We start from the raw sequence: 13,304 nt of genomic DNA, 5'->3' as shown, positions 1-13,304 counted from the left end.
CAGATAAATGAAGGAGGATTGGTGTGAACCCTTCGCCTCATGGCTCAGCCTCTTTCTTCTCTGCCTACTTTCCCCTGATCCACTCAGTTTTCCTTCTCCTTCTTAATGACTGCCTGCTCACTGTCTCTTCTGAAAATTGCTCAGGGGTTTGGTATAGGTATATTGCTGATCTGCCTTGTGAACTCCTGCTTCACATAACCCTTTCTTTTCTTTTTAAAATTTATTTTTGGCTGCAGTGGGTCTTTGTTGCTGTGTACAGGTTTCCTCTAGTTGTGATGTGCGGGCTTCTCATCGTGGTGGGTTTTCTGGTTGCGGAGCACGGTCGTGTGGCCGCAGTAGTTGTGACGCACAGGTTTATTTACCCTGAACCATGTGGAATCCTGCCATACCAGAGATCAAACCCGTATCCCCTACATTGACAGGCAGATTCTTAACCACCAGACGGCCAGGGAAGTCCAGCCCTTTCTTTAGAAGGAGAGTATGTGTGTTAAAAAGGTTAATCTGCTTTGATGCATTTGTTCCTTCTGGCTTGCAATAGATTTCCTTCCTGTTTCCAAAAGGTAGGTTGTTTCATTTCCACAATAAATATATACTGATGTGAACTAAGATGTAATTAATTCTCTGTTGGCTCACTGCCACCCTCACCTACCCTCTGTATAGTAGCAGTTCTCAAGATTTAGTGTGGGGAGAATCACCTGGCAAGCTTGGTGAAGTGTGGGTTTCTGAAAAGATTCTGATTCAGTGGGTCAGCCTTGGGTGTCAGGAATCAGAGATAAACAGCCCCTGGCCACTCTCAAAGGTGTGGTTGGGGAACCCCACACTTAGAGAAGTGTTGCCCTATTATACAGTCCGATGGCTAGATGGTGTGAGCTGCACATGTCATTTAAGATTTCTAGTTGTCACATTAGAAAAAGAAGAAACAGCTGAAATGTTAATACATATTTTATTTAACCTAGAAAATCTAAACTATCATTTTAACATATAATTAATATAAAATTTATTAGGAAGATGGTTTACATTTTTTTAATACTATCTTCAAAATCTGGTATATGGGGTGAGAAGTAGGAGAGAGGTTCAAGAGGGAGGGGACATATACCTATGGCTGATTTATGTTGATGTATGGCAGAAACCAACACAATATTGTAAAGCAATTATCCTCCAATTAAAAATAAATTAACTAGAAATTTAGAAAAATCTGGTATATATTTTACATTCAGCTCATCTCAAATTCAAATTCACCACATTTTAAGTGTTTAGTCGTCATACGTGGCTAGTAGCTGTTTGTTTAGAGCTAGTCTAAGCCTATGGATAGTGATGATGCTAAGGCTTGAAATGCCTGGGAACCCTCACCTGCATGCTGGGTGAGCCCCCATAGACATTTCCCCTTTTAGAGCTAGTTTTGTGGCTGGACCAGCCCTTGTAGTTCTTATTAGGATTGCAAGACACCCTCAGCAACAACCCTTGGGGAGCTCTGAAAAAATGAGGTTTATGACTTACAGGTTCCACAGGGTACATGGCTTGCCCCAGCCACAGAGTGAGGTTAGTATTGGTTTGATACATGTCTTTGAGACAATTTAATTTCAATTCAGAACTAATTTTTGATCCCGTAGATAACTGGGTGTTTTAGAAAGAAATCACATGCATCTCCCACATCCTAGGAGTCTGGTCTAATCAGCCCAACTAGGATAAGTGAAATCCAATTCTCTGTCCATCACATGGCTCCTGACCATTTGGCAAGACAGTATTTATGGTCTTCAGCTCAAAAGCTTTGCTCCCCAAACTAAGACTTGAAGTGTGAATGTCAGGAAGCAAAAGTTAACAACATCTGGTCATCATGGCAGGCTTTTTCTCCATCCTCCTGTGCCCACACTGTTTTAAACCACTCTAGAATGTTCCAAACATCCTCTCGATAATCCTCTCTTCTTCTTTCCTTCACTGCTCACTTCTCCAAACAAGGGGCAAAGTTCAGTAGAAAATAGCTGGAGGGTTGGGGAGACAGAAAAGGGAAAGATGCACAAAAAGGGAAAAAAAGAACAAATCTTGTCCTGCCACCCCTGGGCCTCGCGTCCTAGGAAAAAGTCAAGAGAAACAGGGGTGTCCTCTGTTGTCAGAATCAGTGTTCCCTCCTCTGGTGTGAACTGAGGCAAAAGGGCGCCCCCCTGACCCCCACCCCAGGCAGGAAGGAGTAGAACCAGAGGCAAGTCCGTTTGCTCCGCAGACTCGAGGCCAGCAGCTGCCCTTGGTTTCAGAGGTGGCCTCTGCTGGGTGCGACCTTCCTGAGGAACCTACTCAGCAGGTGCACTGATTCTTCTCCCTTGGAGCTGGGGCCATAAGGACTGGAGTGGACTCCAGCGGGAGGCTGCCCGGGGCGCCGCCCCCGTGCAAGGGCAGGCTGTGGCGGGCCATCAACTCCCTGGCCATCAGCACGAAGACCTCGTCGATATTCTTGGACTCCTTGGCAGATGTTTCCAGAACAGCTAGGAGACCGTATTTCTCAGCCAGGATGCAGGCATCCTCAAAGAGAACGTGGCGTTTTTCCCACAGGTCACACTTGTTCCCTGGGAGTGAGAGAGAAGCAGATATTCCAGGGAGTAACTTACTCTGGTTTTTTAAAAGGTGGAATTTAAAAAGAACATTTTAGTTTAGCAGATGCCAAAGAAAGATAGGAGACAGAACATCTACCTAACCTACGAAAGGAAGAAAGTGAAAGTCAAGTCGCTCAAAGTGAAAGTGAAGTCGCTCAGTCGTGTCCCACTCTTTGTGACCCCGTGGACTGTGGCCTACCAGGTTCCTCCGTCCATGGGATTTTCCAGGCAAGAGTACTGAAAGGGGTTGCCATTTCCTTCAGGATCTTCCTGACCCAGGAATCGAAAACCCGATCACCCGCGTTTCGGGCCGGCGCTTTACCCTCTGACCCACCAGTGCTCCTAAACCCTTACACTGAGGGAGTAAGAAGAGTTAAGAAGTTAGAGAAACAGCAGATGCGAAGGAGAAAAAGATGAGAAGCAGCGGTCTTCAGGGGGAGAGCAGGGCGTCTTATGAATGGTGTTCAGGAATTCGCGATGAGGTAGTACACCGAGGGTTTTAAACGGAGACTGAGGAGCTGGCCTCCCTGTGAACGGCTGGAGCTGAAGGAACACGACAGCTAACGCGCACAACCGTCTCTTTGACTTTTGTACAGTGGTGACGTGGCCTCGAGGGGCTGGGGTAAACTTTTGGGAGAGAAAGACTCCTTTGTGTGAAGAACCGTGGAGATGGAATGGAAACTGTGGTGGAAGGGCAGGGACAACTCTGTGAGGGAATGACACCTCTGACTACCCCAGATTAAGGCGAGGAGGCCACTGACAGAGAACAACAGCAAGACCCCTTGCGTCAGCCCTCGGGGTTGGATGCGTCACAAACCGGAACACGGGGGACACTTTCAGATGATCTCTGGGGGCGTTTCTGGCACCAGTGAAGAAGTGAGGGCAGAAACGGTTGTTACAACAGACACACGAGGGAGTAAATGACCAAGAAACAGTTGTGAGATTCCCGGAAATCCCCCCACGTCTTGGCATCTGTTCGCCTCCTCTGCCCCACCTGTTTCTGCAGAGGAGGGAGGAGGGGTGAAGGGCGGGACCATAGGGGCGGGGCCATGGGGGCGGGGCAGGAGGGTGGGGCCTAAGGGGCGGGGCCAGCAGGGGAGCCGAGGGAGGTGCAGAAGGGGACTGGCCCAGGCAGAGTGGCTTTGCAGGACAGGTTCGAGGTTCTTCTGCTCCAAGATATCCCGGGAAGCCTGAGAATTTAAAGGATCCAGCCCACCTTCTTGGGGAAACCTCCAGTGAGATTAGAACTGCGCTGTTCCCCTCGGTGAGATGCATGGGATTCGCACCTAAGCTTCGTTCCCTGGGAGCTGCCATTGGTGGGGTTTCCTCCCCTGCCTGCTCAGCTCTGTCACTGGGCGGGGGCGGGGTGGGGGGAGCGCCTCGGAGCCTCTCATTCAGCAGGGCAGGACAGTTTCCCTGCGTTGAGGTCTCAGCACTGTGCTAAGTGCTTTATGTGTTCCTTTATTTAATCCTTTCAATTCAACCATACCTTTGAAGCAGGTGCTAGCTTTCTAGATGAGGAAGTCAAAATTCAGAGAAAGGGATGAACCCAAGTTCAGACAGGCAGGACAGAGAGGGAGATTTGAACCCAAATCTGTTTGACTGCAAAGTTCAGGCGCTAGAGTGGATGAGACACTGCTTCAGCCAGAGCTTCAGGGCGCCCTGGGTGACTGTTAGCCTGACCAACTGCTGGAAAGTGTTTGGAAAGGAACTGACCCCATGGAAGCTCTGGTTCAAACCCTGCCTCACCTGTCAGTAAGTACCTTGACCCAGTTACTTAGCACCATATTCAATCTCCAGAGCCTCGTTTTCCTGAGGATGGTGGTCTCTGCTTCTTCAGATGGTTGTGAGGGTTAAATGAAGGGACTTAGCGGATTCAGAGTGGAGTTTAGTAAATGTCACCTATCATTACCTCTTCCTATCAACCCTCCTGGTTCTCACACCTCAGGAGCATCTATCATGAAAGGTGTCAGAAACCTTGCCCAGTGTCCTCCCTGGTGCTTTGAAGAAGTGGTTATTGAGGAAGAAATCTAGGCCTTTTGGAGGGGGGGGAAAGGATCAGTGTTAATTTGTGTAAACACAGAAGAAGTGCCTTTAGAAGTGTCCAGTAGATCAGAAGTCAAATCAAAAAAGTTTCTGGTCCCAAAGGGGACCTTTGGTTGAGAAGTAAAAAGAAGAGACACTCTTCCCCAAAGAGACAAGTGGTCCTCTGTGTGGAGGCCACCTGGCCTCACTAATCTCTCTTTCCTGGTTTCAGGCATGTGGGGAAAGACACCATCCATCTGAAAAAAGGAGGGGACTAAATTTGAGGCATGTTTTCTTTGGCTGGCTGTGGATTGGGGGCTTTTGATCTGATGCAGCAGGAAGGGATAAGCCCTGTTGAGGCTCTTGGAATGACTTCGATTAAGTTACAAGAAGCAGAATTAGTTACAAAGCAGCATTCTCCTCAAGGCTGTGCTTACAACAGGGGCTAGTTGTTGTTCTGTCAGTCAGTCGTGTCAGACTCTCTGCGACCCCATGGACCACAGCACGCCAGGCTCCCCTGTCCTTCACTATCTCCCAGAGTTTACTCAAACTCACATCCATTGAGTCGATGCCATCCAACCATCTCATCCTCTGTCATCCCCTTCTCTTCCTGCCCTCAATCTTTCCCAGCATCAGGGTCTTTTCAAATGAGTCAGCTCTTCATATCAGGTGGCCAAGGCTAGACTATGACTTAAAGCAGCAAAGACAGGGGAAGAGTGGTTCTAGAATAACAAGTCCTCTCTGGAGTCTGGATGATAATAATAAATGGACTGAGTGTGCCAATGATGTGTCCCATCAGCAGAGGTTCCCCCTGCCCAGAGGCTGGCCAGCAACCTGGGGCCAGAAGGAATGGGACAATGGGGTTTCCTTTCTGAGGAATGTGAGCTAGAGGGTATGAGAAAATGAGGGATTTTGTGACAGGAGCAGGCTGGGGATGATGCCTGGAGGAATCCAAGAGGGAGGGCTCAGGGTGAGAGAGAGTGGCCAGCCCATACCACCCCACATGTAAGAAGCAGCTCTGAGAGAGGAGATAGATGCAAAACAGTGGAGGAGGCTTCCCAGGTGGCTCAGTGGTAAAGAATCCCCCTGCCAAGACATGGGTTCGATCCCTGGGTCGGGAAGATCCCTTGGAGTAGGAAATGGCAACCCGTTCCAGTATTCTTGCCTGAAGAATTCCATGGACAGAGGAGCCTGATGGCCTGCAGTCCATGGGGTTGCAGAGAGTCGGATGCAAGTGAGCACAGACAGTGGAGGAGCCTGGTTCATCGATCCCAGCCTGAGAGGAGGGTCCCCAGCTTCCTGCTTGTGGAGGCTGGCCTGGCTGCACTGTGGCTCCTCCTCTCGGTGAGTTTGGTTGCTGACTTTTCTTAGGTCCCAGGGACTTGTACCCTCACCATAAGCACCCCCTCAGTTATTTAAAGAACACTGATGAGCTTGTTCCCTCAAACATACTTCTAGAAGCAAATCCCACTCTTTATGACACACTTACTATGTGCCAGGCACTGTCAAGCAATGCATACACTTTTCCTCACTAAATCTTTACAACCCCAGTGAATATCGATCAAATGTTATAGATGAGGAAACTAAGGTTCAGAGGGTAACTTAGCATAGAGCTGCTGCTGCTGCTAAGCCGCTTCAGTCGTGTCCGACTTTGTGCGACCCCATAGACGGCAGCCCACCAGGCTCTGCTGTCCCTGGGATTCTCCAGGCAAGAACACTGGAGTGGGTTGCCATTTCCTTCTCCAAGCACAGAGCTAGGATATGCTTATCAATGGGTAGCTCTTTCTTAGTCCCACAGCAGCTGTCTAGACCTGTGCTCTGCAGACTTTAATTTGCACGAGAATCTCTCTAGGATTGATTCATCCAGTAGATCTGGGGTGAGGCCTGAGATGGGGCATTTCTAACAAACCCCAAAGTGATGCGGATGCTGTGGATTTTTAGGGAAGTGGAAATACACTCTGTGATATCTTAATGTCCAAATCCATAGAAAGCACAACACCAAGAAGGATTCATAACTTAAACTATGGACTTTAGATGATTGTGATGTGTCCATGTGGGTCATTCTTTGTAACAAATGTACCACATTGTTAGGGGATGTTGATATGGGAGGGGCTGTGCATGTGTGGGGACTTCCCTGGTAGCTCAGCTGGTAAAGAATCCTCCTGCAATGCAGGAGGCCCCTGTTCAATTCCTGGGTCGAGAAGATCCCTTGGAGAAGGAATAGGCTACCCATTCATGGGGCTTCCCTGGTGGCTCTGAAGGTAAAGAATCTGCCTGCACTGCAGGAGACCTGGGTTCAATCCCTGGGTTGGGAAGATCCCCTGGAGGAGAGCATGGAAATCTTATTCTTACCTGGAGAATCCCCATGGACAGAGGAGCCTGGTGGACTACAGTCTATGGGGTCACAGAGTCAAGAGTCGGACATGACTGAGTGACTAGCACAGCACATGCATGTGTGGGTACAGGGGACATATGGGAAATCTCTGTATCTTCCTCTCAGTTTTGCTAAGAACTTTAAACTGTTCTGATAAAAATAAGTCTTAATGCAACAAGCAAAAACCTGGTGATGATGATGTTGCTGGTCTGCAGGCCACACTTTGAGTAGCGAAAACTAAACCAGGTTGCCAAAATGAACCAGCCACCTGGCAGACAGTAGTGTCCTCAGGAGGGGTGATGCGCTGCTTGCAAAGCTAATACTGTAGGGAACTGACCGTATGTTGTGCTCAGTCATGTCTGACTTGTTGCAACCCCATGGACTGTAGCCCACCAGGCTCCCCTGTCCTTGGGATTTCCCAGGGAAGAATACTGGAGTAGGTTGCCATTTCCTACACCAGGGGATCTTCTTGACTTAGGGATCGAACTCACATGTCTTGCATCTCCTGCATTGGTAGGCAGATTCTTCACCACTGCACCACCTGGGAAGTTTCCCATTTGTGAATGTACAATGGGACTGCACCTATTTCAAGCTGTGAGTTCACTTAGTGTAGTTGAAGTTGATGTTAACTTGTTATTAAGATTTGTTTAGGATCTTCACAGGTGTGAGAAGTCATTCAAGAGTGTTGTCAGTCATAGTCATCTGAGTGGCTCCCTTGGGGATTAAGAGCCATCTGAAGCTGTGAAACTCACACTACAGAGTATTGGCTGTGTAGTCTGCAAATGTGTGTGTTGAATCAGCCAGGGTGCACCTTCATCTATATGTCTCGCGTTTTTGCAATGAGAAACTCTAGGGTGGGGTCTTGGAGTGTGTATTCCTTTTTTTTTTAGGCCTCGCAGTGCAACATGTGGCATCTAGTTCATTCCCCACCCAGGGATTCAATGAGTGCGCCCTGCATTGAGAGTGCAGAGTCAACCGCTGGACCACCAAGGAATCTGTATTCTTAACAAATTCACGCCACCCCCACTATCATGCTCAAGCGAACCTGATCGGAATTTCTGGCCCAGATGTTTTTTGAGGTCCTAGCCTCCACGTGTGCTTTTATGACTTCCTGTTCCACTGTCATTGTAAACCCAGAAAAAGCTGAGCATGGGGCGTAAAGGAAAGAGAAATGCCTTGAAATCCACATACCAATCAGCATGATGACCAAGTTCGCTGCTCCGTATTTCTCTATCTCGTGAATCCAGTGAGGAACAGATTCGAACGTGGACCGCCGGGTGAGGTCGTAGGCAATGATGGCCGCGTGGGCACTGCGGTAGTAGCTCTGGGTGATGGTCCGGAAACGTTCCTGGCCGGCGGTGTCCCACACCTGCATCTGCAGAAGGTCGGGCAAGGGGGTCTGCATGAGGAATTCCCATGTCTGATGCTCACCTAAGTTGTTTCCTGGGTCTCACTTCTAGAAATCCAGACTCACGAGGTCTGGGGTGGGGCCCAAGAGTCTGCTTTTTTCAGAGGCTCCCCAGTGTCATCTGGATATGCTTTCCGGTTGGGAGTCATCACCTAAGGGACCCTCCAGCCTGAGAGGTGGATCCAGGGTCCTAGGATGTGGTGTTCTTTGCCTTTCCAGCACACTCATCTCCTTGTCTAGATTTTGGGGTTTATATTTTGACCCTGGTAAAGGTGAGGGCATTGGCTAAACTGCTTTGATTTTGAAGGACCACTCAGTCAACCATGTTTAGAAGTGTGCCCATAATTATTGTTTAGTTGTGTGCAACTCTGTGACCCCATGGACTGTAGCCCGACAGCTCCTCTGTCTATGGGATTTCCCAGGCAAGAATACTGGAGTGGATTGCCATTGCCTCCTCTAGAGAATCTTCCTGACCCAAGGATCAAACCCAAGTTTCTTGCATCTCCTACACTGGCAGGCAGATTCTTTACCACTGAGCCACCAGGGAAGCCCTTGTCCTCATAATACTACCTTCCAAATTAACAACCCAGGCAGTGGCACCAATTTATATTCCCTCCAATAGTGTTTGAGGGTACTTATTTTTTCTTTTAGCTTTAAAAAATTTTTTAAAATTTCATTTATTGATTTATCTTTGGCCATGTTGGGTCTTCACTGCTGTGCGGGTTTCCTTTAGTTGTGACGAGTGGAGGCTGCTCTCTAGTTGCCATGTGCGGGTCTCTCCTTGAGGTGGCTCCTCTTGTTCTGAAGCACGGTCTCTAGGGCACTTGGGCTTCAGTGGTTGTGGCTGCCTGGCTCTAGAGCGCAGGCTCAGTAACTATGGCACACAGGCTTTGTTGCTCTGGGGCATATGGGATCCTCCGGGACCAGGGGTCGAACCCATGTCTCCTGCATTGGCACGCAGATTCTTTTTGCCACCAGGGGAGCCCTGGTACCTGTTTTTTTCATACTGTCACATTATTTTTCAAGTTTATGTTTTAAAGAAAGTTTTCAAAGATACACAAAACTAGAGAGAATGAAACATTGAACCCTCACATAACCAAATAATTATCAAGATTTTGCCACTCTTGCTTCATGGAGCCCTTGATTTATTTGAAATATTATTTTGAAGAGAATCCCAGACTTTGTGTCATTTCACGCCTACTCACATACTTCCTTAATAAATGGACATTGTCTTTCATAACCATAATACCATTATCACTGCTAATAAACTTTTCAATAACTCCTTAGTATGATCTAATATTCAGACCATATTAAGTTTTCCTAACTGGTTCCAAAATATCTTTCTACTATTGTGTTTAATAAGAATCCCAAGCAAAACCCATTTATTACATCATGACCAACACTTTTTGATCCTTTTTAATCAAATGGGTAAAAGGTATCTCACTGTTAATTTCATTGCTTTAATTATAAGTGACAGTGGGTACCTTTACTTCTTTGCATAAATGTATGAGCCAGTTTGCATAAAAATTATGACGTAGTAGTTTTGTCAAATCTGTGAATTGCCTACTTATTGTGTTTGGTTGTTGGTCTTTTCGTTGATGTTTATCAGAGCTCTGCTGCGTGGCATGCAGGATCCTAGTTCCATGACCAGGGGCTGAGCCCATGCCCCTCCAGTGGAAGCATGGAGTCCTAACCACTGGGCTGCCAGGGAATTCCCTCATCAGAGCTCTTTTCATGTCAAAAATTAGCCTTCTGTGAGTTCCATATTTGCAAATGTTTCTTTCCAGTCTGTCATTCAGCTTTTGACTTTGTTTATGGTATTTTTGAGTGTGTGGAAACTTGACCTTTATATGATTATACAGAAGAGTATAAATTTGACCTTTAGATATAAGAGTTAGATGGAGCAATATTTTCCTTTATGGCTTGTGGGTTCTTGTCTTAATTTTAAGCCTGATTTTCCCCTTCCTCAGTGAGAAAAATAAATACTCCCATGTGTTTCTTTTCCTGGTATTTTTATGATTTCATATTTTATATTTACATATTTTATTCCTCAGGCCTGTGTTTCTGGGTTAGGGTCTGTGGGTGAAAGAGGCGGTCCCACCCCTGTGCCCCTCTGACCTTCACTTTCTTGCCGTCAATCTCCAGGGCACGCACAGTGAAGTCCACCCCGATTGTGTTCTGCTGTGCCTCTGTGTAGACCCCGGACTTGAAATGCTGCACGACACACGTCTTGCCCACGTTGGAATCCCCGATGAGGATAATCTTGAACAAATAGTCAAAGTTCTCGTCCGCTGCCCTGGCTGAGCCGGAGAATTGCATGGCTCTTGCCACCTAGGATCAAAGGAGAAAAGGAGGAATTCAGCCTATCTTTAGTGAACAGCTACTGGCGGCCAGGAACTATTCTTGGCACTCAGGTTTCAGGACGGCACAAGACAGAGGAAGGTCACTGCTTTCCTAGCACGGACATCCTTGTGGGAGGAGAAGAACATTAATTACTGGTCAGGTAAGAGGGAGCTGCCCCCACAAACCCCACCTGTCCTAGGTGAGTTGGTGCTACTTTAGGAGTGACCTTGGAATGAAGGGGTTCTACGGTCTGGGCCCACTCTCAGATGGTAGCATTGACTGGGACTTCCCTGGTGGTCCAGTGGTTAAGACTCTGCGCTTTCAGTGCTTCCAACTGCAGGGGGCGAGGGTTTGATCCCTGGTCTGGGAACTAAGATCCCACACACCCTGTGGCCTGGCTCAGCAGGTGTGTTTTACCTGCCATTTATCAGGTGGATTGACTGGTTCCTAAAGAAAATTGACTCAATATTCATTGGAAAGACCGATGCTGAAGCTGAAGCTCCAATACTTTGGCCACCTGATGTGAAGAGCCGACTCACTGGAAAAAACCCTGATGCTGGGAAAGATTGAGGGAAGGAGGAGAAGGGGGTAACAGAGGATGAGATGGCTGGATGGCATCATCCACTCGATGGACATGAGTTTGAGCAAACTCTGGGAGACAGTGAAGGACACTGCAGACCCATGCTGCAGTCACAGGGTCGCAAAGAGTTGGGCAGGACTGAGCAACTGAACAACATCAGTTGCGGAAGGTGGGCTCAGCCTGTCTCCATGTCACACGGGAGGAAGACAAACCACTGCAAGTCTGAATGTCCAGGCAACTAGCAACAAACACCAAGGACGCTTAACAGAGAAGTCAGTTTCAGAAAGGCTCTTCTTGTCTGGGAAATTATGATTTTGAGAATACCCAAAATGAAAACTGTGGGGAATTCCCTGGCGGTCCAGTGGTCAGGACTTTGCACTTTCACTGCCCAGGCCTTGGGTTCCATGCTTGTGCTGGGAACCAGAATCCCACAAGCTGTGCAGCGTAGCCAAACAAAACAAAAGGCACAAACAAATGAAAAACCCGGTGGTTCGAATGTTTGTGCTGTATTCTGCCACAGGCTGGAAAAAAAGTTCCTTATGACAGTGTCTCTCTAACTGACTATCAGAATTACCTGGGAAGGTAATCAAATAATTAAATATACAGGGACCTCCCTGTGGCTCAGTGGTAGAGAATCTGCCTGCCAATGCAGGAGACACAGGTTTGATCCCTGGTCCTGGAGGATCCCACATACCTCGAGCAACTAAGCTCATGTGCCATAACTACTGAAGCCCGTGTGTCTGGAGCCTGTGCTCTGCAAGAAGAGAAGCCACCGCAGTGAAAACCCTGAGCACCGCAACTAGAGAATAGCCCCTGCTTACTGCAGCTGAAGAAGGCCTGCACACAGTAATGAAGATCCAGCACAGCCAAAAATAAATAAATAATAAAAGAGTTAAAAATATATGTATCTATATTCCGGAGCCCATCTCAGATCTGCTAAATAGATGTAAAAACATGCACACACTCCCAGGTGATTTTGATAAGCAGCCAGGTTTGGGAAGCATCAACCAGCACAGTCAACCACCTGAAACTTTATTCTTGCCCTCAGCATCTCTGCTTAAACATCCATCTACACTTCAACATCTCAGATCACAAGGAGCTCACTACCTCCTGACAAAAATCAATTTTGTGTGCACAGCTCTTACGTAGGGTTGAAATCTATGTCTTTGAGGTTTCTAACCATGGACCCTCATGCTACGCCAGGATTCTTAGTCCACACGACAGCCCAGCAGACATTTGGAGCAGCAAGCAGGTCCCCTTGAAGCAGATATCCCAGACCCTTTGACTGTTCTTCAGTTGTGTTTCGTCTCCTCATCAAATGTCTCATAAAAATACATGAAAGCTTATCCTGTTTGATAACTAAATTTGATGTGCTACAAATTGTCCCTGTCTATGACACCCTTCTTCATTTCTCCGAGTTTTATTTTCTGGTCTTCTCAAAAGTCATAGAACATGACAAGTCTGTATCATCACACAAATTAAAATCTATACTTAAAAACTCTAAGCTTTAAATGAATGAAGGAGGTTCCCTGAAGCTACTGTGGCCGCATGATCCAGCAAAAAAGAGAAACAGCCAAACCACTTTTCCCCCCTCTGGCTTTTCAAATGAAGAAAGCCATTCTACTTCCGGTGTCTAACCACTGTCATGTGAGCTGAAATCTTACTTCTCCCCCGACCCCGGCCGCCTCCCCCAGTAAGTTCTCAGGCTTTCTGCAAAAGCCCCCTTCACACGCCCTGCAAGGAGAAAAGAGCCATGTCCACCCGCCGCAAAACCCTCCATCCTGCAGCCTCCACCTGTTGCTCACCAGTTGCTCACGCCTGCCAGCAGGTGTTTGCTCTTTCTCCTGGTTTTCCTTTTGGCCCTCCGTGCCCCTTCTTCCTCCTGCCTCGAGGTGTGGTGGGAACTGTAGTTCTGTCCCCAGGTGTCAGGTTTAGTGGCTCGAGAAACCGAAAGGAAAGTGTAAACCTTCCTTCCTCACCCCCTCCCCC

At 47.6% G+C, this 13,304-nt stretch overlaps 1 protein-coding gene across 2 annotated transcripts; it reads right to left on the bottom strand.

Moving 5' to 3' along the window:
• Positions 1 to 924: 924 nt before the first annotated feature.
• On the bottom strand, positions 925 to 13,221 carry RAB19 (RAB19, member RAS oncogene family). Of its 2 annotated transcripts, XR_006059708.2 has the most exons (5): positions 13,121 to 13,221; positions 10,511 to 10,723; positions 8,176 to 8,359; positions 2,193 to 2,558; positions 925 to 2,138 (listed from the first exon to the last, which is right to left on the bottom strand). XR_006059708.2 is itself a non-coding variant. In XM_004008108.6 (4 exons), the coding sequence occupies exons 2-4, from the start codon at positions 10,709 to 10,711 to the stop codon at positions 2,290 to 2,292; spliced, it is 654 nt and encodes a 217-aa protein (XP_004008157.1). In that variant the 5' UTR covers positions 10,712 to 10,723; positions 13,121 to 13,221; the 3' UTR covers positions 925 to 2,289. The 2 variants fall into 2 exon arrangements, 1 of the variants encoding a protein (XP_004008157.1); XM_004008108.6 differs by having other exon boundaries at positions 925 to 2,558.
• Positions 13,222 to 13,304: the final 83 nt, after the last annotated feature.

The sequence above is a fragment of the Ovis aries genome, chromosome 4, assembly GCF_016772045.2.
Source record: "Ovis aries strain OAR_USU_Benz2616 breed Rambouillet chromosome 4, ARS-UI_Ramb_v3.0, whole genome shotgun sequence".
Classification (NCBI taxonomy): Eukaryota; Metazoa; Chordata; class Mammalia; order Artiodactyla; family Bovidae; genus Ovis; species Ovis aries.
The sequence above is the reverse complement of the archived record's forward strand: the minus strand, read 5'-3'. Positions and strand labels throughout refer to the sequence as shown.

Coding starts and splice junctions, on each gene's coding strand:
- RAB19 (XM_004008108.6), bottom strand. CDS start 10,711: ATGCAATTCTCCGGCTCAGCCAGGGCAGCGGACGAGAACTTTGACTAT. Junction 8,360..10,510: donor TTGACGGCAAGAAAGTGAAG/GTCAGAGGGGCA, acceptor GACCTTCTGCAG/ATGCAGGTGTGGGACACCGC. Junction 2,559..8,175: donor CTTGGTCATCATGCTGATTG/GTATGTGGATTT, acceptor TCTCACTCCCAG/GGAACAAGTGTGACCTGTGG.